General features: G+C 33.9%; 1 protein-coding gene across 1 annotated transcript; it reads left to right on the plus strand.

Moving 5' to 3' along the window:
• Window positions 1-179: 179 nt before the first annotated feature.
• Window positions 180-20,164, plus strand: TYW5 (tRNA-yW synthesizing protein 5). The gene is made up of 8 exons (XM_069468868.1): window positions 180-257; window positions 7,377-7,531; window positions 11,589-11,658; window positions 14,208-14,252; window positions 15,134-15,271; window positions 16,939-17,026; window positions 17,417-17,533; window positions 19,610-20,164. The coding sequence occupies exons 1-8, from the start codon at window positions 180-182 to the stop codon at window positions 19,864-19,866; spliced, it is 948 nt and encodes a 315-aa protein (XP_069324969.1). The 3' UTR covers window positions 19,867-20,164.
• The last annotated feature ends 4,160 nt before the right edge of the window (window positions 20,165-24,324 follow it).

Raw genomic sequence — 24,324 nt, forward strand, 5'->3', positions numbered from 1 at the left:
CACGCAGCCAGTGCAGAGGCCTTTCGGCTCCCCGCCACGCCCTCGGAACCAGCCACTCTGGAGTCGGCCGAACTCACGGATCTTTTTTCCTCTGGTCGTGTTTCCGGGCGGATCGCGCGCCGACGAACACGCTGGAACCGGATTTCACAAGGCCTGGCAGAGGGCGAGCGTGAGCAACCATGGCCGGGCAGCGCTTCCCAGTACCCCGGCTCGAGGGCGTTTCGCGGGAGCAGTTCATGCAGCATCTCTACCCACAGGTGAGGCCCTAGCGCGGGGCCGAACCGCAGGAAGCTAGGGGAGATCCGTCTCTGCCACTTGGGCGGCTCCGGACTAGTTTCTTGAGACCAAGGGTGTGGGGAAGAGGCAGCAGGCAGCAGAAGATGACTGGCCCTTTGACCAAGAGAGAGGGCGTATGGGGTATGTCGACTGGTTCATTTATTAAAATTTCCGGAGAAAACAGCCCCACGTTTCTGAGGAGCAAGATGACGGTGGAGAGCTGAGCGTGAGAGGCATTTTGCCTACGCTCTTTACCCGCTGTCAAGAGCAGCCTTGCAGAGAGCGCTCTATTAATACTTCTGCCGTTATTATAGCATCGGAGGCCTTCCCCCCGCCCGCTCCCACTCGCCCTGCCTCCCTGTCTTCTGCCTGGTTTCCTAAAGATTAGTGCAGGATTCGCGGCCCCCCTTTGGTGGTGGGAACTGCGCCTTTGAGTCTACTCCAAGTTAATGGATTCGGAGGCTCAACTTTTCACTCCACGGAGCCAACAGGAAAAGCAATGGGATTCCCCGAGAAACTTGCACCGGTCTTGGTTTTTAACTAACCTGGCTTCTAGTTCAGACATTGGAGTCTTTTATATATGTAATTTGATCATTAGTTCTTTAAAAGAAAACTCACAGGGAAATATTAATGGAACAAAAAGTGATTTTACTTGCAATGCTTTGCAAGGGAGTCCAGATTTAAGAAAAACAGAATAAGAAGCCCATCAGGTATTCATAGGAAAAAAGTCTACATGATTACAGTAAGTCTGTTTATGGTAGGAAAGAAAAAAACCCAGCAATTTTCTTACCTGATATTATACTCACATTTATAAGGGAGATCATAGAACTACAGTTCTTGAGTATTACAAAATTCAGGGCTGAAGTTTTTTCTTTTGGTAGTTGACTACCTACGAGAGAGGATTCAAGCCTTCATATATTTTGGGAACTAGTACTAAATGGATTGTTCTTGCTCTTCCTACCCCAAACCCCCATCTCAGGATGTGTTGGTCATCGGATGCCTTCAGGGCAGTGTAATGAAGATTGGTGTATGTGGAAATGCTTTATAAGATACATAGCAAAAGGTATTATGTAATCTAATCTTTACAAACAAGACATAAATCACAAAGCATCACTAAGTTTTATAATGTACAAAATTATAACCTTATCTGTAAAGAGATGTGAAACTAGTGCAGTAAAACTAGAAATTAATAACAAAATTGGAAAAAAGATCTTTCTACCTGAAAATACTAAAAAGTATGAGGCCGCACAGTCCTAAATAACTCCATAATTAACACTGTATCTGGTACAGGTGCATTAATAGACCAGAGGAATAGAATTGAAAGTCTAAAGTCTAGAACTCAATCATATATCTCTCTGTCTCTCCATATATGTGTGGATATATAATATATAATTTATACATATATAAATTTCCACTCATGGAAATTTAGTATGTAATGAACATGACATTTCAAAAATCATTGGGGCAAAATTGACTTTTTTTTAAAATACATCTTTTAGACAAAAAATAGACTTTGTTTTTTAGAGCAGTTTTAGGTTCCCAGCAAATTGAGCAAAAGGTACAGCAATTTCTCGTATACTTTCTGCCCCTTCACCTAGCCGCCTCAGTTATCAACATCCCTCACCAGAGTGGTACATTTGTTATAATTGATGGACCTACACTGAAACATCATTTTCACCTCAAAGTCCATAGTGTACATTAGGGTACATTCTTGGTATTGTATGTTCTATGGGTTTAGGCAAATTTGTAATGTATCCACCATTATGGTATCATTCAGAGTAGTTTCACTGCCCTAATTGTGCTGGGACAACAGGATAGTCATTTAGAAAATGATAAAATTAGATTTATGTCTCATTTTATACATAAGAATAAACTCCAGGTGGATCAGAAAAATGTAAAGAAATGAAACTACACAAGTACTAGAAGAAAATATGGGCAAATTTCTCTATAATCTAGGTCTATGGAAGGCCTCTCTATGACTCAAAATTCAGGTGTAATAAAAAATTAGAATTTGATCACATAAAAATTTGAATGGCAGAAACACTGTAGGCAAAGTTGAAAGACAAATACAAACTGGGAAAAAAACATTTGCAACATATATGTCATATAAAGGGCAGTAAAAGCCCTTATATGTAAAGAACTTTTAAAAGGGGGAGGAGAGGCAAAAATCTGACAGAAAAATGAGCAAACAACCAAAAAACACTATTAAAGTGGCCTTTAAACATACGAAAAGATATTCAGCTTTATTCATAAGAGAAATTAAAGCTACACTGAGATACCACATCTTACCTATTATCTTGGCAATTTTGAAAGCTTTGATAATGCACTTTTGGTGAGGCTGTGGAGAAACTGACACTCTCACATTTTATACTGACTAGTGTAACTCTTTTGGCATATTTAACTATACGTGTTTACTTTACAACCCAATAATTCCTCATTTAGGAATTTACTCTAAAGATATACCTCCAAAAATATGAAGACATCTATATAGTATTATTGTACTTGGAAATAACCTAAATGCCTATGCAGAGGACAGTGAGTAAATTGTTGCCCATTTATACTGTGGTGTACTAAGCTTTAAAATAAAATGAAGGAGATATCTGAACTGATAGTAGTGATTTCTAGGATACTTTGAAATTTAAAAAAAAGCAAATTACAAAAGAATATATTTAGTAAGCTACTATTATGTTTAAAAAAGGGAGAAATAAGGAAATATTTATTTTCGGTCACTTTGCAAAAAGAAAATACAGGAATGATAAGTCCGAAATTAAAGAGATTGGTTATCTATAGAGGATATGTGAGTACAAGATAGAAGAATATGGACGGGGTGCCTTTTTTGTATAGTTTTGACTTTGGAGATCACATTAATGTTTTACATTCTAAAGTAATAATAATAAAATCAAAGATGAGGAATGATTTGAAAATAAATCCTAATATGGAACATAAAAAATAACAAATGAACCTATCTAAGAGGAGTGGGGGGGAGAAATCACTCAAGTCATTTTTTTTTTGAACTCAGTACTTTGATAATATGTCCTCAGTCTAAAGACAAAAAGAACTGAAAATAAACTGAATTCTATTTGGTCATTAAATATGAAATGTCCAATTTCTAATCAAAAGTGTAGTTTATTATATCTTAAACAAGAAGCAGTGCAAATAATCAAAGTGTGCACCTAAACTATCAACATAGTTTTGCCATCTTAACGGTAGCTTGCTTATGCCAGCTGCAAAGAAGCCTGGAGAGTGAGTGACAATGAAATCTCAAAGGTGTTTTCCATACCTTGTTGAGAACTGAATGTTTTTCCTTGCAAGAAGTGATACAAAGCCTGGGAGAAGTGGTAGTCAGTTGGTGCAAGGTCTGGTGAATACGGTGGATGATAGAGAGTTCCAAGTCTAGCTGCTGTAGCTTGAGCAGCATTGGTTGTGCGACATGTGGTCAAGTGTTGTCTTGCAGGAGGATTGGCCTGTCTCTATTGACCAATCTTGGCTGCTCAATCGCAAACATCCTCATCATTTTGTCCAATTGGTTGCAGTAGCCATCCACTGTAATCGATTGACCAATTTTCATGAAGCTGTAGTTGATAATACCAGTGCTAGACCACCAAACAGATACCATTAGGTTTTTTTGATGAATATTCGGTTTTAGACTGTGTTTCGATACTTCATCTTTATCCAACCATTGTGTTGAATGCTTACGATTGTCAAAAAGAGTCCATTTTTCATCACACGTCACAATATGGTGTAGAAATAGTTCTCCTTTATGTCATGACAGCAAAGAAAGGCAAGCTTCAAGATGATTACTCTGCTGACACTCATTTAATTAGTGTGGAACTCATCTATCCAGCTTCTTTACCTTGCCCATTTGTTTCGAATGGTCCAATATTGTTGGAATAGTAACATCAAACCTTGCTGCTAGTTCATGTGTAGGTTGAGATGGATTCACTTCCACTACAGCTTTCAGCTCATCCTGGTCTCCACCTTGGTCTCAGGTTGCCCGTGGCTCATTTTCAAGATTAAAATCACCAGAACGGAACCTCTGGAACCATCACTGTACTATGTGTTCATTAGCCACATCCTTCCCCAAACACTTTGTTGATATTTCGAGTTGTCTTTGCTGCATTGGTTCCACAAGGGAACTCATATTTGAAAATAACACAAATTTTTAACTTTTCCATGGTTTCACAAAAATTGCTCTAAAAAAAATTTGAAAGATAATCGCAAACCAAAATGTGCGTTTGGAAGACTGAGGATGTACCTTCACAATAGAAATAAAACAAGACATGTCAAAATGAAATGGCCGATATATCAACTGTCAAAAAAATTTCCTTAGTACTTAAGGAAATTGGACATTTCATACTTAATAACCTAATACTACAATAAGTCCTCATTTAACACTGTCAGTATGTTCTGGGAAGCTGTGACTTTAAGGGAAATGATGATGTATAATGAAACCAATTTTACCATAGGTTAATAGATAGAAACAAGAGTTAAGTTCTGATGGCATATTTCTGGTCACAAAAACATCACCAAACTTCAAAATAAAGACCAAAATGCTTCTAATATTAAACATTGAAATATATGTGAGCTATACATAATTTAAGAAAGATTAATAAAAACAAGGTAATTACCCAAATTTTGGTGAATCAGTGAGTGACAGTGGTTATAGTAAATCAAGGAATAAATGTTTGCCAAGTGAAAATGTTGTGGGGTGTTTTTTGTTTGTTTTTTTTTTTTTTTTTGAGACAGAGTCTCATTCTATTGCGCTGGGTAGAGTGCAGTCAGTGGTATCATCATAGCTCACTGCAGCCTCAAACTTCTGGGCTCAAGCGATCCTCCTGCCTCAGCCTCCCAGAGTGCTAGGATTACAGGTGTGAGCCACGCAAAGTGAAAAATGTAAGGAGTATCCCCTACCACCTTGAAGTTCAAAAACAAACAATAACTGATGTAGTAGATTCACTGAGTGCTTTCATACATCATTTATCATCGTGGATTTATAGGATTTTCATATGCTTTATGAATTTTTGTTTTACAATACTTTGTATTCATTCCTTCATTTTCTAAGCCACATGTTCTAATTCAGGGTCACAGGTGGCCAGAGCCTATCCCAGCAGCGCAGTGCAAAGAGATTACCAACCCCAGACAGGACGCCATCCATCACAGGGCACACTCACAGACCCATACTTACTCATAGTGGGACCACTTAGACATGCCAGTTCACCTAACATGCACAACTTTGGGATGTGGAAGGAAACTGGAGTACTTAGAGAAAACCCATGCAGACATGGGGAGAACATGCAAACTCTACAGAGACAGGGGCCCCCAGCCAGGAATGGATTTTTTTTTTTTCCTTATCTGCATTATAATGAAACATTTGAGGGCCTGTTGTAGACTTGTTTTTACAGTGGTATGGTCTAGCAATTGTGAAGTGAATTCTGTGAATTTTGTGATTTTGCAAATGATTAAACATTGAGGTTGATGGGGACTAGCTTTATCACTGTTGGAGAAGGGAGTTATACATACGGTACAAATACAATAAAGACTAGGATGAACCTTGAAGTATGTATGGTTTATATATACATCCATAAGTGGTATGTGTGTGTGTGGCATGTATGTGTACATATATAGAGAGAAAGATAAATAGATGTAGGTATATACATATAAGGGGTATGTGTGTATGTATAATTGTGAGATCTACACACACACACGCATGTATTTCCTAGCTCTGTCTACTGAGAAGGTAGAAATAATGACACCCCATTAAACATTCCCCATTAAAAGAAACCAGAGCTACTTGAAGAAATGACTGATTGCAGGGCTGGAGCAGAGAAAGTACAAAAGGATGGTGGATTGTGTTATTTTGCCATAGGGTAAGGAAATGCTCAGGTTAAAAAGTCACAAGAACCAGCTTGAAGGGGCCCTGCTGGTCAAATCTGGGATAATCTGAGGATCAAAATTATATCAACAGATTTTTACTCAATGAATAAAATAAATGGAGAAGTTAGAGCTCACTTTGACATTATAACTGGAGAAGAAATGATGGAGTTTAAAAAATTCACTATTTTTTGCATTCATCATAGCATTACTTGATTCAGACAGGAATTGCCAGTTGATCCAAGTTAACAACATCACAAATACCAGGGCAAAATATCAAGTGCCACCTGATGTGGTACTTTGAGAAGGCCACAACATTCCTTCTATGGCACATTCCTTCCCAAAAATGTATAACTTGAATGTAATTATGAAGAAACTGTAGATAAACCCAAATTGAAGGGCATTCTACAAAATAACTGGCCTGTATTTTTAAAAAATGTCAAGGTTATAGAAGACAAAGGAAGGCTGAGGAACTTCCAGATTAAAAGAGACATGACAACTGAATGCATTCTGAGCCAGGAAAAAAAATAACTCTAAAGAAAATTATTGGAACAATTAGTGAAACCTGAATATGGACTGTGGATTAGATAACATTGTGTGAGTGTTAAGTATAATTTTGACAATTATTCTGTGGTTGTGTAAGAGAATGTCCTTGTTCTCAGGAAATATACTCAAGTTTTTAGAGATGAAGGACCATGATGTCAGCAATTTAACTCTGAAATGGTTCAGAGAAAATTAAATTATGTTTAATAATATGTCCCTCTCTTGAGAGTGAGAGCAAGAGATAAAAGCAAATGGGAAAAATATGAAAAAGCAAATGGTGAATCAGAATAAAGGGTATGTGGAATTCTTAGTAATGTTCTTGAAACTTTTTTATAAGTTTGAAATGGTATCAAAAAGTTAGACAAAAAATATTTAACTATAAAGTACAAATTTTAATCATTTTTCATAAATAACATGAAAATACTTTAATATTCAGATTTTTCTTCTTATTGATGGTATTGCTGTTTTGTTTTGTTTTCCTAATGTTAAAATTTTATTCTAGGTATGTTAAATAGGTCTTCTTCTTGTTTTAGTGACAGCATGAACTCTCAAAAGCTTTGAGTTCAAGCATCTTGGGATCAATAATCAAATCTTACTGGTTTTTGCCCCTCTATTGCCAAATACAGCTCCAGATATATTGTTGGCTCTCATGAATTTTGTTGTTGTTTTTTTTCCCCCACTTACAGAGAAAACCTCTCGTGTTGGAAGGGATTGATTTGGGGGCATGTACAAGCAAGTGGACAGTGGATTACCTAAGCCAAGTTGGAGGAAAGAAAGAAGTAAAGATTCATGTTGCTGCAGTTGCACAGATGGACTTCATTAGTAAGAACTTTGTATATAGGTATTTTCTTCTGAGGTTTATTTTGGGGATACAAATAACTTTTTAAAAACTTTTAAAATATTTTTGCAGTATTATACAAAGACCATATGGCATCTCATCTTTTGGCTGGTTTGATGTAATCACAGAATAGCTTACTGATTTTTAAAGAGTGGCTTTTAAAAGACAAGAATTCTGAGTTTACATAATTATACGAAGACATTTCCAAAGACAATTTTTTAAGTAGGGTATATATCCAATACCTTCTGGATTCATGGAAGGAAGAGAATGTTTCTATAACTAGAGTTAGATTACATGTAAAGTTGGGTGTGCTATATTCACTCAATGCTTAATTAATTGATTGATCCTACCACATTAGTAACTGTTATCTAGAGCAGGAAATTCTAAAAGCTCGTTTTGTTTTTCTGTCCTCGCCAGAAATATAGGACAAGCTATGTTGGTAAAATCCTTCATCAACTTGGATTAACTTTAGAAAATCATACTTAATTTTCTCTTTTGATAAAGTAGTCTTTAATACCTTTAATTTCTCTCATGTTTGTTATTTTATGCTATGGAATCTCTTAAAAGTAAATAAGAGATAGTCAAAAGCTGCTGATTATCCAAAGTTGAAAGCTTTAAGTGCTGTCATCTTACAAATATCATATGCTATTTATTCCCATTAGTTTCATTTAAAAATGTTAAATTAAAAAACAAACAACTTTCAAATGTTGAACATGTGCAGTTCCCAGCAAATTCAATCTGTTGAAAAACCATGTAGTTCACAAAAGACTTCAATTTAGAGATGAGTTAAACAGAGCTTCTAATGTCCGCAGTCATTCCTTTCTCATTAGAGTTTTCCAAGCTCGTGTAGCAGCTGCCAAACCATTTCTCAGTTTTTGATCCTTTGAATGCTCACCATTATAGTTTTGGTTATTAATAGGCCACGAATTGAATTTAATTGCCGTAAGTTTTTCCAAGTGTAAAAACTTTTCATTTTTTATTAAGTTAAGAAAGTAGAAGAAAGTGCTGGACTGATTGAGTGTTTTTCAGCATGCAGTTAATGATGTTTATTTTCCAGAGAGTCCAATGCCATAACAAATGGGTATTGAAACTTCATCTTGAATTGCCTTGATGTTTTGTTTTTTAAACTTTTCAAAACTTGTTTTGGAAGCACATACATTATGTAATAGTTCCTATCCCAGCTTCCGCCAAGCCTTTCACTAAAGCTACTAAAAAGTTGCAAGATTATTTTTTTAGTACAAGAAAAAAAATAGGTTTAGTCATTTTTAGCATTTACCAGGCAGTAGGAAAGAAAGGAGGCATCCAGGCCAAAGAGAGACTAGAAAGTAAGAAATCCTGCACATACATATATGATTATCACTTCAGTTTAGGTTGCTTTTCTGCTTTTTCAAACGTTGGAAGATTGATACGTTAACAAGTATTAACTTTTACTTCTTTCTTCTTGGTAGCTTTCATTGTTCCTTTCAGAGTCAGGATAGTCTGAATAAGAAAACCTTGTGTGATGAAAGGATATTGTTGGTATTCTGATCATAGATTTAACAACAACAAAAAAGATACTCTGAATCTTACGTAAACTTTGCTGTATCTACCTATCATATCACGTAATTCCTGTCATCATCTTACTCTTATTGTTTATTATACTTTCATCAGTCCTGATCTTGATTTTATAAAGCAGCATTTCCAAAATGGGGAACAGGACAGTGAACATTTTTTAATATTGCTGACTACTTGCATGCTTCTGAGGGGTACATTATCATTCTTGTTAACCCCACCATCTATTCTTTACTGAGCACTAACTATATATCAGGTACTGTGCCAAGCATTCTAGGTTATATTGCTCATTTAAACTTCAGAAAAATCTGTGAGATATTTTTTATAATAATTTTACAGATGGGAAAACAGAAGTTGAAAAATATTAAGTAACTTATCCAAGATCATATAGCTTAAAATGATGGAACCCAGGATATGTAGTCAAATTTGCCTGACTCCACCAAGCCCATGATTAAGCCCTCCTTGATACTACCTCCCTTTCTAGTCTGTATGCCATTCCAGACAAATGGCACTTTAATAGCAGATGCTCTTCTTTTTGAAATATGCAAAACCTCAAGGCCAACAACAGACCTCATTTTCCCCCCTGTGGACTTAGCAGAGGCTATGACAGGTACAACTACCTAAGGGAAAAAGTTGCCAGTGACACTCCAGTTCTGCGTCTCTAAACTGAGCTACTCTGTGCTTTCAGGGTCACTATTCTGCCCTACTTCTGTAAAAGTTATGAAACACTTCTGTTTTCTTCCTAGTAAGAAAGCTAAGCCTGGGCACCCACACCAATTACAGAGGTAGCTATGGAGCAGCAGATAAGCCTCCCCACTGACCCAAATTCTTCAAAGATGCTTTGGTAGGAATAAAGAATATATGGTGAAGTCAGAGATGGAAAACATTGAGTAGAAGAAGGTTGCCAAGTAGATTTGTTCATATAATTGGTCAGAAACTGTTTATAGTAGGAGACAAGTATTCTGCATCGGTCTGTGTAGATGGTAGACTCCTTTTCTCTCCTGCAGTGTTCACTCTACATAATTTCCAGCAGTGTCCTCAAGTTCAGATTGACATTCATGTTCACAGGACTCACTAGTCCATAAACTGGCATCGGATTCGCTTAGCTTTGCAGAAGGATACAAGGCAGGAAACAGCAAACAGGATACTATCAGTGGAGTCTATATGAATCCCAGGTCCATTTTTTGACTCATCAAGTGACAGCTTAGTTATATGGGAACAAGAGTGTGGAGGTAGTAAGCCACATGGTCCACAGAAACCAGTAGCTTGAAATCCCCCATAAACTTAGCTTCTAGGTTCCTCCAAGGGACATGCTCAGTTATGAGAATTACACTACACACAGGTAAGTCAAATCTTCTGCTTCCTAACAAGTATCTAGTCTACTCACTGGCCTTCTAGTGCAGACATAGTTTACCAATCAAGAGTCATTTTTATAATAAACATAGTTGCCTGATAACACAACTGACATTCCACCTTTATCTCTACCTATCATGTTTCTAGGAAAACAGTGCTAGGAGAAAGTAAGTCGGCCCAAGGTCATTTTCTCATAGAGAAGGAGAGAACGTTTTGCTAACCCTTTTTCTCCACCTCTTTAGTACAGATTTCAAGAGGGAAGATATTGGTCGTAAGACTGAAAATATTATAACTCTTAATCAGATGGAGGCCAGAGTGCAGTGAGGAGAGCAGAGGAGAGGTTTTTGATGACTTAATTGTCTTGTTACAGATAGAGTGTCACCTTCATGTACAGGGCAATACTCTTGATTCTAGAAAGTTGAAGGGATAGGTTAGGACTCAGAGAGAAAAATAGCCGTCTAGCCTCAAGAGTGTGATGTAAGGGAACAAACTTTGCTTCCACGGTGTTTGGCACTGTTCAACAGGATGTAAGAGGCAGAAATTTTGAAGAATAAAAATTGGTCACTTCACTGGAATTCTCTTTGAGCTATTCTTCAGAAGCCTTAAAGTGACAGAGGGTGGTACAGGAGGAGAGCAGTGTTACTGCCTTCTGTGTTCTGTGATAGTGCCAAAAGGCAGGAAGATGGTGGGGTGGAGTGGGAGCTTTATTTTCATTGGACCATTTGCCTACTATCTCTTCCTAAATAGCACTAGTGATTTGCCCTACTTGTCACAAGATTTGTTTTGTCATGACACTTGAAAACAGGTAGCAGTCAGAACCTGAAAGTTTGTATATTTCCAAAGGTAATCAGATACCATAGAAACACTTTTCTGTCGGTAACTTAGAATAGAAAGATATTGACCTATGAAAAAGATCCATCTGTTCCATAGATTTAAAAATATTTAATTCCAAAATTTCAAACAATTTAGCTCAAATAAACATACCACTAAATGAATTTTGAAAATGTAGAATTCCCCATACTAGGTTATAATAAAAATTATGGATACTGTAAAACAGAAGATTATATCCAGCTCCGACAAGCCTTTATGTATAGTGATTACATTATTACTAGTTCATCTATTATTAATTCCAAGGATTCTTTTTTGTTTATTTCAGAACTTTACCTTTTGATGAGTTAGTTCAGAGGGCAGCTGAAGAAAAGCATAAAGAATTCTTTATTTCTGAGGTAATTGCTTTTAATATTTTTTAAGAAAGCATTAATATCGATATACTAAATGGATTTTCTTATTTAAAAAAATTAGACATACAAGAGCTATAGTGTTCTCTGATTTGGTTTGATATACCATAGACTCTAGCTCTGCTATTCATTAGCTTTCAAACTTTGGCCAAATTATTTTTCTGTGCCTCACTATACTCATCTATAAAATGGAGATAATAACAGTACCTATTTCATAAGGTTTTTGTAAGGATTAAGTAAATAAAATCTGTGAAGTACTTAGTGTGTGTAACACACAGAAACTATTCATTAAATGTTAGCTATTAATACTGCTTCCTTTGAAAATGCTTTGGTCTGATATGGCAAGTTCAAATGCTAATGGAAAACTTTATTTTCATATCTTATTGACTATTAGACTTTGCATATTTTATTGTTGATAATAATTATATAATATATATTATCAATATGATTGCAATTGTGTGCATTTGCTATAACATTTGTTCAAGACTAAATGCAGAAGAATTCTAGTTATTTATATTATAGTCCAGCTTTAAATAATTCAATTTAAATACCTTGAGATAAGACATTGAGGCTTGTATATAAATACATTTTTATAAATTCACTGTTATCACAAAAGCACATTTTAAAAATAAACTGCTTTTTAAGCTTTGAATAAAGCTGTTGTCAGCATTTGAGCCAGCTGGGCTAGTCAGTTTGGTTCTAAAAGGTGTTACATTTTCACAGTCCTTTTATCAGGTAAGGGTTATACTAGATTACCACCAAGATCCCTACAAACTCTGGAAGTCTGTGATTCTGTAGTGTAACCAGAATGTCTTTTAAAATTGATTCCATTAGCTATACCTGAGAGCTGTTTTTTAATTTTATAGCCATGCTTTGAACATGTATATTCAATTGCCCTTTGGTACTTTCCTAAGCGTAATGAGTGGCACAGATTTAAATAGCCATGAAATGTGAAGTAAAAGAAATAGACAAAGTAAAGGATTAAAGTCTAAAAATTATGGAAAGTATGTAAATAAGATGAATGTGAACTGTCAGTTTGGTCCTCCAGGAAGCAGATGCTGAGATAGAATTAGGAGTGCAGAAGGCTTATTAGGGAGTAATACCTATGAAAGGAAAGGGGAGGAAGCAGGATTGGGTAGAGGAAAGGCATCAAATGCAATCTCTGCCAGCTCAGTGGGGATCTCCTGAGCAAAATGGGTGGCAATGTCTAGGCCTTTTACCATCTTACTTAGTCATTGGTTGGGGCTACCCCAAGAAAAGTGTGACTGTAGTTCTTCAAATGCTAAGGTGGACCTAAAGACATTACCAGCTGACAGATCTAAGTTAATCATACTCCTTTCAACTAAGCAGTGAATTCTTTCTTGAAGGGGATTCTGAGCAGTGCATCTCTGTGTCTGCCACATGAATTTCTTAAATCCTGTAACGTTAGAACTGGTAGAAAACCCTTAGAATTTTGAAGCATATACCTTGAAACCTATTTAGCCAATAAATAGATTTATAGAATTTATAGAATCTATCTGATGTGGCATTAGCTAAAAATATAGAAACAATGAATCTGAGAGCTCAGTTAAATTCATGAGCATAGATTTATTATGTCTTAAGGTAAATAAGATAATCTTTTGAAGTTTGTGTCATAATGGTCAATGTTGCTTTAAAAGAGGCAGAATTCTTGAGTTAGATTGCCTATGTGCTTGACTCAATATATCTGAGTTCTCTAATTCTCATAGGAAACTCAGGCAATGGTGAATGTTTTATAATTCAAAAAGTTCCCTATTTATAAATGATAATTTTGAAAAGTATCAGTTTAAGTTTACTACTATGAAGTGATATAATTCTAATTTATAAATGTATTATACACGAGCTGACTCTTAAGCATCTGGCTTGAGAATTTATATAATCAGAGGTAGACTTAGCTTGATAAAATACAATGTTCCAGATTTTTAAAAAGTCTATTATTAAAAGTATAAGGCATTTTGTTTATCTGTTATTTTACACTTGCATTATATTGAGAAGTTCTTGGCCCTCAACAATAATACTTTGAATATGCTATATAAATAGGAATTCTTTTATTAAGTGTTAAGACACTATTTCAAACCACTTTCTTCAAAGCATACAGCCAAAAAAAAAAAAAAAAGGGTTGAAAGTCTAAATTTGGAGTACAAAGTCTCAATTAACCATTGGGACTTTAGATATGGTACGTGTGTGTTGCCTTTAGAATTTATTTTACTTAATGTTTTGTGGACCCAGTTATTATGAGTAACACATAAAGCCATTGCTTCATATGGCCACCAGAGAGCATTAGTAGGAAGGGTAAGATAATTGAACTTTTTAGAAAACTCCTTAACTGGGTCAGATTTTAAGACTTGTTTCTTTCCTTCTTTACTTTCTAATATTTTTGAAGTTAAGGTGTTTTCTTGTTTTTTTTTTTATAGTTCTCTTTTCTTAATTTTTTATTTTTAATTATTATAGATACATAATATTATACATATCCTAATATATTTAAATGAATGCTTACATTTTTCTTTGGGATGTTTAAGGATGAGAAATACTATTTACGGTCACTTGGAGAAGACCCTAGAAAGGTAAGAATTCTGAATGTAAAACAATTGCTGAAAACCTACGTGGATGTATTAATATGTATGTTAACTGGCACTATAATTTTTATACTTACTGCCTGACATATAACCTGTTTTGTCCTTTTCCATTCTTTTCTGAATGATTTGTGCCCCTAAATAAAAAGTAAGATTACTAAAAGATGATTACTTAGTGTTCCGATAGGCCCATAGAATTTTAGTGTTTAAAATCATCTAATCTCTGCATGATAAGAAATCCCTTCTAGTATATATTTTATAGGTGACCATTCAGCTAATAAAATATGAATCCAAAATAATTATAAAAATCTTGAATAATTCATTATATAAGCTTTGACGTGTATTCAGTCAAATTAATATGGCTACAGTGTTAAGGAGTGATCCCTAACATGATCAAATAAGGTTATATTTTTTTCCCATTTATGTCATCATTTAGTTCTTTACCCTCTCTTTTATTCCCCTCCATCAGTAGAACTCACAGATTTTATGTAGTTGATGACTAGTATTTATAATACTCAATATTTATAATATTCAATATTAGAGTATATGTCAATTGTATAATTCTTGCTTAAAGTAGGAATCTTTCTGCTAATGAAGCATATTGAGCTTAATGGTAATGATATTGTTGAGTCTGTACTCTTGTTACACAGTCCATTTTTCCTTTATTTGAAAAATCATGTGTTGGCAGATGGTTACATCATGGTATTTTAAAGCAGTGAACAAAGTTTTGTTCCATTCCTCCTTAATATCATGGGATCTGTTGGCAGCCTAATTAAGTAAAATAAACATTTTGGCAACATTATATTTGTTATTAAAATTCTTTCCTGACATTTTTTTATCTAATTTTTTATTTTTATGTTTCTGTCCTGCAGGATGTTGCAGATATCAGAAAGCAGTTTCCTTTACTGGAAGGAGATATTAAGTTTCCAAAATTCTTCAAAGAGGAGCAGTTCTTTTCCAGTGTTTTTCGAATTAGTTCACCAGGATTACAACTTTGGACTCACTATGATGTATGCTGCATAAATGAGAAATCTAAAGCTACAGATCTTTAGCATTTAGAGATTTAACATTCATGATTTTAACTTTCTGTAGACTACCCTAAAGATCTTTACTATATAATTTGCTGAAACATGAGTTTTGAAAATAGGTGCTCTGCAAGGTAATGAGAGTGAATTATTTATTTAGCTAATGGTAAAGCCTAGTTATTAATAGTTCATCATATTTGTATTTCTCTGTGGTCTTGTTCTTGATTCATCATCATATATGCACTCAGTTTTATGAAGTTTTTTTCCGCATGTGACAAATGGCCACTAGATAAGGGGGAATGTCTTATGTCTACTGTATTGGTAGGACAGCAAGGTGTATAGAATATTGATCTTGATTATTTATTCTATGGTATAATTTTCAGGGTTTTTATAACTTGCTTTTTTAAATCAACTTCCCCACTCTGAGGTATGGTGTTACAATTCTATTTACTTAAATATATGTTCATATATAAGCATTTTTAAAACATTTTAAAACACTAGTATTGTGTATAGTTTGGTGTTGGGAGGTAGAGAAGCTTAGGAAGCTAAAGTAATGCCTAGTAAGCTTCCAAAGATAAAAAAAAAAAAAAAATTTTAAGTTCTAAATAAAACTATTATCTTTTATACATGTATTTTAAAATTCAGTTGAGGACCTCTTGGGAGGATTGTAGCATAGTCAGTGAATCTGTAATTAAATGAGATAGACATGAAATCTTAGCATATTTTTTTAAGGTTTTACATGAATGACATGGTGAGAAAATGATACAGTAACTCAAATATATTTTTAACTCTATTCTATGACTATGTTTTAAATTTTAAGTAGTATGTATCCCTTTTACCTTGAGTTATAAAAGAGTAATAATACATAAAGCTTTTCTTAAAAATAAGTCAGAGGAACACTAGTTGTGATTATATAAAGTTTACATAAGGATTAATGCTAAAGGGAACAATGCTTAGGTAGAAGTGATATGTAAATAATCACGAATATATCTTGCTTAGTGTGTATCTTAGTTATACTTACCTGAGAATTATGTGGCTCTGCCTTAAACATTTTTCACAGTCTGTACCAAGAAAGTATACCCTTGCATACCCAGGAAAAGTTAAGATTGCCCCATTAATAAATATATATTAAGAAAATTTGCCAGATTATATTCCTATAGAAATAATTTGAAAATCAAGATACCTATAACCAAATTATGGTTGGACGTATAAGAATTTGGCAGTTGCAGCAGTACCTTGTATTTTCCTACCATCTAATTTTTCTAAGTGCTTCCTAATCCGTTATCTAATGTTGGCCTTATAAAGTTCCTTGACAGGTAAGTAAAATAAATATCAACCAAGGAGAGCCTCACATAGGTTTAATTATGTTCACAGTTAGTGATGGGAAAAGGGTAGTTTCCCGACTTCTCATTTCCTAATTTGCCAATCCTTTCCATTTTAAGGCAGTGCTACAGAAATGTCCATAAGGCACAATTACATGTGGAACACAAATGTTTTTATTGTTAAATTGGATTGACCATAAGAGTTTTAGGTAGAGTAAGGCAAGCCTTACTGAAGGGTAGGGTTTACAGTTAACTGTTCAGAATGCCATTGGTTCTGAAATTATTTGAATTTTAGATACTGATTACCAATAAGTTCCTGTTGGTCTTCAGGTAATGGATAACTTCTTAATACAAGTGACAGGAAAAAAGCGTGTTGTACTCTTCAGTCCTCGAGATGCCCAGTATTTATATTTATCAGGTATAGTATTTTTTTAAGTTTATATTTCTAAAGTCTATTCAGTTAGTATTTTTGAGAAATCTCTTGATTCTTACAGGAAAAAAACATTTTAGGATTTTTTCTGAATTATGGTGTGTTATATTCTCCATTGTATATGTATATGTAATAATAGACTCAGATTTTGAGACTATCTTAATTATATTAATGTTATATGGGTATCAGTGGTCATAATTAAAGAGTGAATCATTGAAAATTACCATAAATTTCAGAATAGTAATTCTTCTCACAGTGTGGGTATAGTAAGTAATTAATTGTACAGAAAAGAGTTAACTCTTCAAATTTATATTTGTGATTACTTTTTTAAAATGCTAACTTTTCTCAATCTATATTACCCTTTTTGGAACTTTTCAGGTACTAAATCAGAAGTTCTGAATATAGATAACCCAGATTTGGCTAAATATCCACTCTTTTCCAAGGCTAGAAGATATGAATGTTCCCTTGAAGCTGGTGATGTATTATTCATTCCCGGTAAGATTTCTAGACTTCAGTAGTGTGCTGTTTATAAAATCTATACTATGTCCCTCATCCTTTATGTGATTTTTTTTTAATACAAAAGTATATTTGTTATATGTATCCTGTCCTATACAAGATGATTTTTATACATAACTTTGTGTTTTTAAAGTATGAATAGGCAAATGCTTATAAAGTTAACAGTCTTGTTTTTCAAGGGTAACCTACAAATATAATATTGTACTCTAAGTTACTTGATTAAATGACATCAAGTATGACACTTTATATCCGGGAAAAGATTATACCCAGTTGGTTTTACAAATTATTTTATTTTTAAAATATTTACATATACATATTTTAGAACTATGTCACACAATTTACCAAAGAATGCTAAGTATTTTTCAAAGCCAAAATAGACTGAAGATTTTATTAAAATATCAAAATGTTATAATCTCAACACCTGGTTATCTTTTGTATACATTTTGTTTATATAGTTTGAATTCACGTCACTTAATTTTTATTCAGTAAATAGGCATTAGTCCATAAAATTTCCATGTTATTAGTAACCACAGCAATGTAATTAACATCAGCAATTAGTACTTGAAAGTGAACACCTGAAGATTATAAAAATCATAATTAAGATTAAAGGGATGCATTAACAAATTCTACTTATATAGTTGTATTTCCAGTATCTAAATTAATATATTAATGATCATTAACACCCCATTTCAGTGATAGAATTAAGTGAAAAATTAATAAAGTAAAAAATATGATGATTTCATTTGGGACTAAATTATAAATTCCTTGAGAACAAGGAACCATGTCTTATTAATCTTTGTATTCCCCAAAAGGCCTGATACAATGTCCTTCATATAATTGATTATACAAAAGAATTTGATGCATTTACTTTTTATTCTTATATTCATTGAAAAAAGCAGCATATTAATCTTTAAATACATTGCCATTTTTTAAAATTTATATTTAGATTTTTGGTTTTTGTATTTTGGTAGCATATTTAAAGGCTATGCAGGCTATGCAGTTATTCTATATACAACTGTAAAAAAAGAAAAAGGAAAAAACCAGAAGTACTGAATATTTGCATATATTTTGAAACAAAAGCCCCATCTTTGGATTTAAATTTAACAGAATGGTTAGCTTTTTATTCCTATTATATTGAATAAGGAAAAAAACGATTCTGAAAAGAAAGTGTAGTTAAGATTAAAACCATGTTTGAAAACTAGTTTTGCAAATCAAAATATTTTAAGCTTTTGTTTTTCCTCAAGCACTCTTAGAATGAGTTTGTTTCTAAAATTTAAACTTTCCTTTCTCCCTTTCACAAAATTAAACACTTTTGACGTGATTAGTATTCCATCTTTGTTATTACATATTGTGATTCCTCTAGCACCTATATTGAAAATGTTTAGACTCAATTGAAAACAAAGTAAACTTTCTAGTGAAAGTAAAAAATCAATTAGGTATGTCCTAATCCACCACCAAAATATTTGCTGTAGTACTGTATACTTATTATAAAAGAGCTGAAAGAAATATAAGATGATTATAATTGCATTAGAAATATAAAACTGAGAAGGCTACAAAGGATGCAAATTTAAGCAAGTTAGAAAACCAAACTGCAGCTTGAACAGGAAGTCTTTGAGGACAGAAGTACTATACCGAATCAGAAAAGGTCAAAGATACTCCTCAAATAATTGAAATGTTCTGTGTACAAAAAAACAAACACTTTTGATGTGGTTGCATGACTTACGAATTGTAAACAAGCAACACAAAATATAGCCCCAAATTAGAGAACTACAAAACAAATATATTTTTATTGTGTCTTTCAAGTTAGAAGGAAAAATTGCTATTTCTAAAGGTTTTAAAAGTAAGGGTTGTGCTATTGACACTTTAAATTTGTTGGCAATTCATAAAAGTTAAAATGTTTCTGTTAAAAGCCGAGAGTGTGCTAACGAAGGGATCTGGTTACAAGAATTATTTCTTACATTGGCTATATGCAATTCGTGATATTTCACTGACATTTTGGGGTTTTTTTTAAACTGTAGGTTTTATTTTTAACTTGTTTTTAAAAACTTTTTCCAGCTTTATGGTTCCATAATGTAATTTCTGAAGAGTTTGGAGTGGGAGTGAATATCTTTTGGAAGCACCTTCCATCTGAATGCTATGATAAAACGGATACCTATGGAAACAAAGATCCTATAGCAGCATCAAGAGCTGCACAAATTTTGGACAGAGCCTTAAAAACACTAGCGGAATTACCAGAGGAATACAGGGACTTCTATGCAAGGCAAATGGTCTTACACATTCAAGACAAAGCCTACAGCAAGAACTTTGAGTAAATAATTAAGTGAATGCAACAAATATAAACATTTTAATAAAATTTATTTAGCTCAAATACTGGAAAAGTATAAAGATATAAATTTTTAAAGATACACTTTGTCAAAATAGGGAAGAAAAATCAATTTCAGATTTACAAATTAAGTAAGTATGAAGGAGTATGTGTGGTATCTACATGATACAGATGATTACAGATTAAAGAATACTATACTGGGACCATTAGCTTTCAGTTGCAAATTACTAAAAATCCAATTTAAAATGACTTAAACAATAAGAAAATATATTGAATTATGATACGTGTAATTTACTGATAGAATGGACTTCAGTGTTTCCAATCCAGTAATTCAGTAACGTCGTCAAGAACCTTGGGAGTTTTTTTTCCCCTCTTTTCAACCACAGCATTGGCATCATCCTAAGGCTGGCTACCCTCGTGGTCATGGGATGATTGCCAGTAGCAGTTGGGGCCTTGTGCATCTTCATTTACATGCAGTGGAAGAGTCAGGCTGGATTCCAGGGGCTCTGTCTTAATATGAGAAAGCTTTCCCAGAATTCGCTTTCAAATTTTTAGGTCTCATTGCTTAAAAGTGGCTTACACCTGTCCATCTATACAAGGCAGTTGGGTCTAATGGAGCTAAGAATAGAATCCTCTTTCTTTGAGGTGTATGAGGTATATATGGGGGAATGGATAATTTGTTTTAAATCAGGTTTCTGATAGGAAAGGAGAAAAGGTGGGCAACCAACAATGTCTACTACATTTGCCTAGCATCTTTTTTTTTTTTCTTTTTTCTAGAATTAGAATATTTTGATGAGGTTTTTTAAACATGCAGGTGCCTAGGCCACAACTTTGTAGACTTTGATTCAGTATGTTGGGTTTTGGTATAGACTTCACGTGTTTCAATGCATAATCAGGACTGAGAATTATTGGATTTAATGATAGTGATCTGAATTATTAGTTTTGTGATTTGTCCAAAACAAATGTTTGGTCTGATCCTAGTCTTTCTTGTCACCCAATGTCAGGTCTGCCCCTTTTTTTGGTTTTTGAATGTCAGAAAATAAATCAGTTGTAATTTATACTTATGACTAAACCTTAACCTAATTAAAGTTTTGCCCACTAGATATTTTTTTCACCTATCCCTTTTTTAAAAGAAGAATTTCTTGTTTTAAAGAATAAATGAGAGATCCTAATAGTCATTGAAAACAGTGAGCCATTGTGTGTGGAATCTGTGCCATTCTTTGTTTTGCACCTAGTAATTATATTGTAATGTCATTGAAGAAAGACCAAATATATTTACTGAACACAAATGTGCCCATCTAAAGCAATCTCTGAGTACGTGAATTTGGTTACGTTTTAATTATGGAGAAAATCATTTTCTCTACTGAAGATAATCCATCCACTCAAGTCCTATGTTTGGAGTTGGATTAATTTCAGGTATAAAAAGCAAATTATAGTAAATAAGGGAAAGTATATAAAAAGTTCTGAATTTCCTAAGCATCTTTGGAAAGAGATAATGAAGTTACTCAGGTCAACAAAGGTGAAAAAAAGAGTCCATCAGAAAAAGAATTGTAAAAAAAAAAAAAGTAAAGAAGGAATAGAGCCAAAAAAATAAATAAATAAATAAATAAATAAAAATAAAAGTACTAAATTACTAAGTGGAAAAAAAAAAGAAAAAATTGTTTTAATATATTAGCTAGATCTAATTGTCAGATTTTGATCTTTGATTACTTCTTAGGCTAAGCAAAGAATTTCTTTAATGATTCCTTTTCCTTCATGAAGGAAGGAAAAAGATAAAACCCCTTAGTTTGCACAGTACTTATAGTCAGCTCTTAATAAATCTTCCTTAGTTTTTTTTTTTTCTTAACCAGTAAGAGAGAATCTATACAAAGTATAAATCCAGAGTCATGTAGAAAACTTGGAAGTAAAACAGATTACAATTTGCCCACTGTGAATATTCATTGTAATTAAGTTGCACAGCGGGGAAGCAAACTGGATGACCTTATTATGCAAGTTAAATAACTTTTATGAAGCTTAATTCCATCTTTAAAATAGAACTAATATGTACTTCATAGGAGATAGTTCAAGGCTATAAAATGCAAGGGGATAGTTCAAGGGCAGGTACATAGTTGATGGCTGATGATAGTTATTCCATTTAATAATATTCCTTCTTTGCTGAGAGATTTGTTACAGCATTATAATATTTAGAAAAGCTAAAGATGACCCCTTTGGGAAGTTTTAAATTTATTTCTCTGGTCATAATTTTTAACGTTAGGGTCTATGTATTTTAGATACAAAACATTTTAATCTTTTTTGCCTACTGGGTTAAGACCAAATGAGATGTTTATTTTTAATGTATAAAATATTATGCAGTATATGTTAGCTGCAACTTCTCAGGAATTCCAAATCTTAGAGTTCCCCGCCCCACCCCCCCCCAAGGGATTTTAAAAGTCATCTGTTCAACCCAGATTGCTTAAATGAGTGTCTGGGCTCACATAGCTGTGGGTGATAGAAACTGGGGTTACAGTTGTGGTGACCAGATCATCAGTTCTCCATCCTTTCTCCCTTATGTGCTGCACACCTCAAATACTTCTGAATAGATTACACAGCTTTTCTTTGGCTAAAGTTTGGGGGCTTGACCTGAAGCACAAAGGAATTTTTTTCCTCTGTCAACAAAACTTCTCACTGCACTGCTTGCTATTAATACATAGATAAGATTCAAAGTAAAACTAATGAACAGATAAACAGCAGAGTATAATACAAAAAATGGAATACTATGCAAAGAATGAGGCAGAAGTATATGTACAGGCATGGAATTTTTCCAATGTAATTTCATAGAAGAAAGGTTTAAATCTGTGCTGCCATTGTTTAAAACAAGGTATGCTGTATATAAACATTTGCATATGCATAGAATTATCTCTGCAAGGATGCACAAGAAACCAGTGATAGTGGTGGCCTCTGAAAAGAGCCTGAACAACTAGGTGGGCAGATTGGACTGTGCAGTTCTGTAGTATTTGAATTTTTGTTCACCTTATCCTTCCAAAATATTTTTAAAAATACTATGTGTAGAGTGTAATTATTAGCTTTTCATGAACATTAAAAACATTTCTTGTGATACGTGGGTACATTGGAATTCTATTTATTCAGTAATTAATTTCAAACCTCTGCACTTTCATGAAATATCAAAACAAGGGGAACAAAGTCAACAAGACTTAATTTGTATCCTTCATCCTTTTGAACAGCAGCTATGTGAACATTTGGAAAGAACCTTAGTAACGAGGCTTTTCTATCACCTATAAACAGTTGCCAACAGACATCAAAGCTGAATCTAAGGAGTTGACAAAAAAAAAAAAAAAGGCAGGAAGCTGGAAGGCAGGTCTGGATGGAATTAGAACTGTGCTGCTGTGACTCTTTTTCCCCAGTGCTAAAAAATAGATGCAGTCAGGAGGAACTAACATAGATTGGCAGTCATCCACACGTCTCCAGATTTACCTTAGTCTTGTTTCAAGCATACAAGCCATGAGTGTTTGGGTGTCTTACATATACCTAAGTAGTATTTTTTTTAAGTTCATTAACTAGGATACTAAAATGACCATCCTAAGTGACTTTGCCTGTCTTTACCATTAACTGGTATAAGCACTGCTGGGTCTCTCTGCCTTTGTAAAGAGCAAAGAGTTTAAGATAAGGTCTAGTCTAGATCTTATCCTCTAGTGTACGTTCCTCTTAAAGGCCCTGTGAAATAAAACAGAATAGCTCTTTTATGAATACTACCTTTTGTTTCAGATTTTACCTCTTAAGCTTTAGTGTGTTACACATTTCCATACTAACATGCTGGTAACATGCTGGGTCTTTTTGTCTGTCCTATATCCTCATTGCCTAGACCTTACTTACCCTTGGTGGGTGTTTAGATATTACATGAATGAAACAAAAAATAGATCACACCATATTCTAACCAAGTCTTTTAAGGAGCTAAAGGAATACCTGAGATGATTAGCATAGAAAAGGAAGAACTTAACTTGTTAAAGAGATTTTGTTCTCTAGGAAATCCAACAGAAGAAATGGATACAATGCAATTATTTTATTGAGCAATTTAAAAGGGAAGAGAGATGTATTTTTAAAGAAAAATTCTGAGTTGCTCACTTGAAAAATATGGAGGTTAATGAAAAGAGATACACTAAGTCCTCACTTAACATCAACAGGTTCCTGGAAACTGTGTCTTAAAGCAAAAAGACAAGTCCTTGAATAACAATTTCATTCACTGTTGTTCAGTTATAACATTGATAAGAAAAAAACTGTTTTCATTATACATCATTTTGCTTAAGGATGCAGTTTCTAAGAACCTACTAATGACATTAAGTGAGGACGTACTGTATACAAACCCAAAAGGGCAAGATGGAGAGAAATAGCTTCTTTTCAAATAATGATCTGAAGTTTTAACAATGTTAATATAAAGCACATCCAAACAAAC

Source organism: Eulemur rufifrons, chromosome 1 (genome assembly GCF_041146395.1).
Source record: "Eulemur rufifrons isolate Redbay chromosome 1, OSU_ERuf_1, whole genome shotgun sequence".
Lineage (NCBI taxonomy): Eukaryota > Metazoa > Chordata > Mammalia > Primates > Lemuridae > Eulemur > Eulemur rufifrons.

Coding starts and splice junctions, on each gene's coding strand:
- TYW5 (XM_069468868.1), top strand. CDS start 180: ATGGCCGGGCAGCGCTTCCCAGTACCCCGGCTCGAGGGCGTTTCGCGG. Junction 7,532..11,588: donor AGTAAGAACTTTGTATATAG/GTATTTTCTTCT, acceptor TGTTTATTTCAG/AACTTTACCTTTTGATGAGT. Junction 17,027..17,416: donor CCAGTATTTATATTTATCAG/GTATAGTATTTT, acceptor GGAACTTTTCAG/GTACTAAATCAGAAGTTCTG.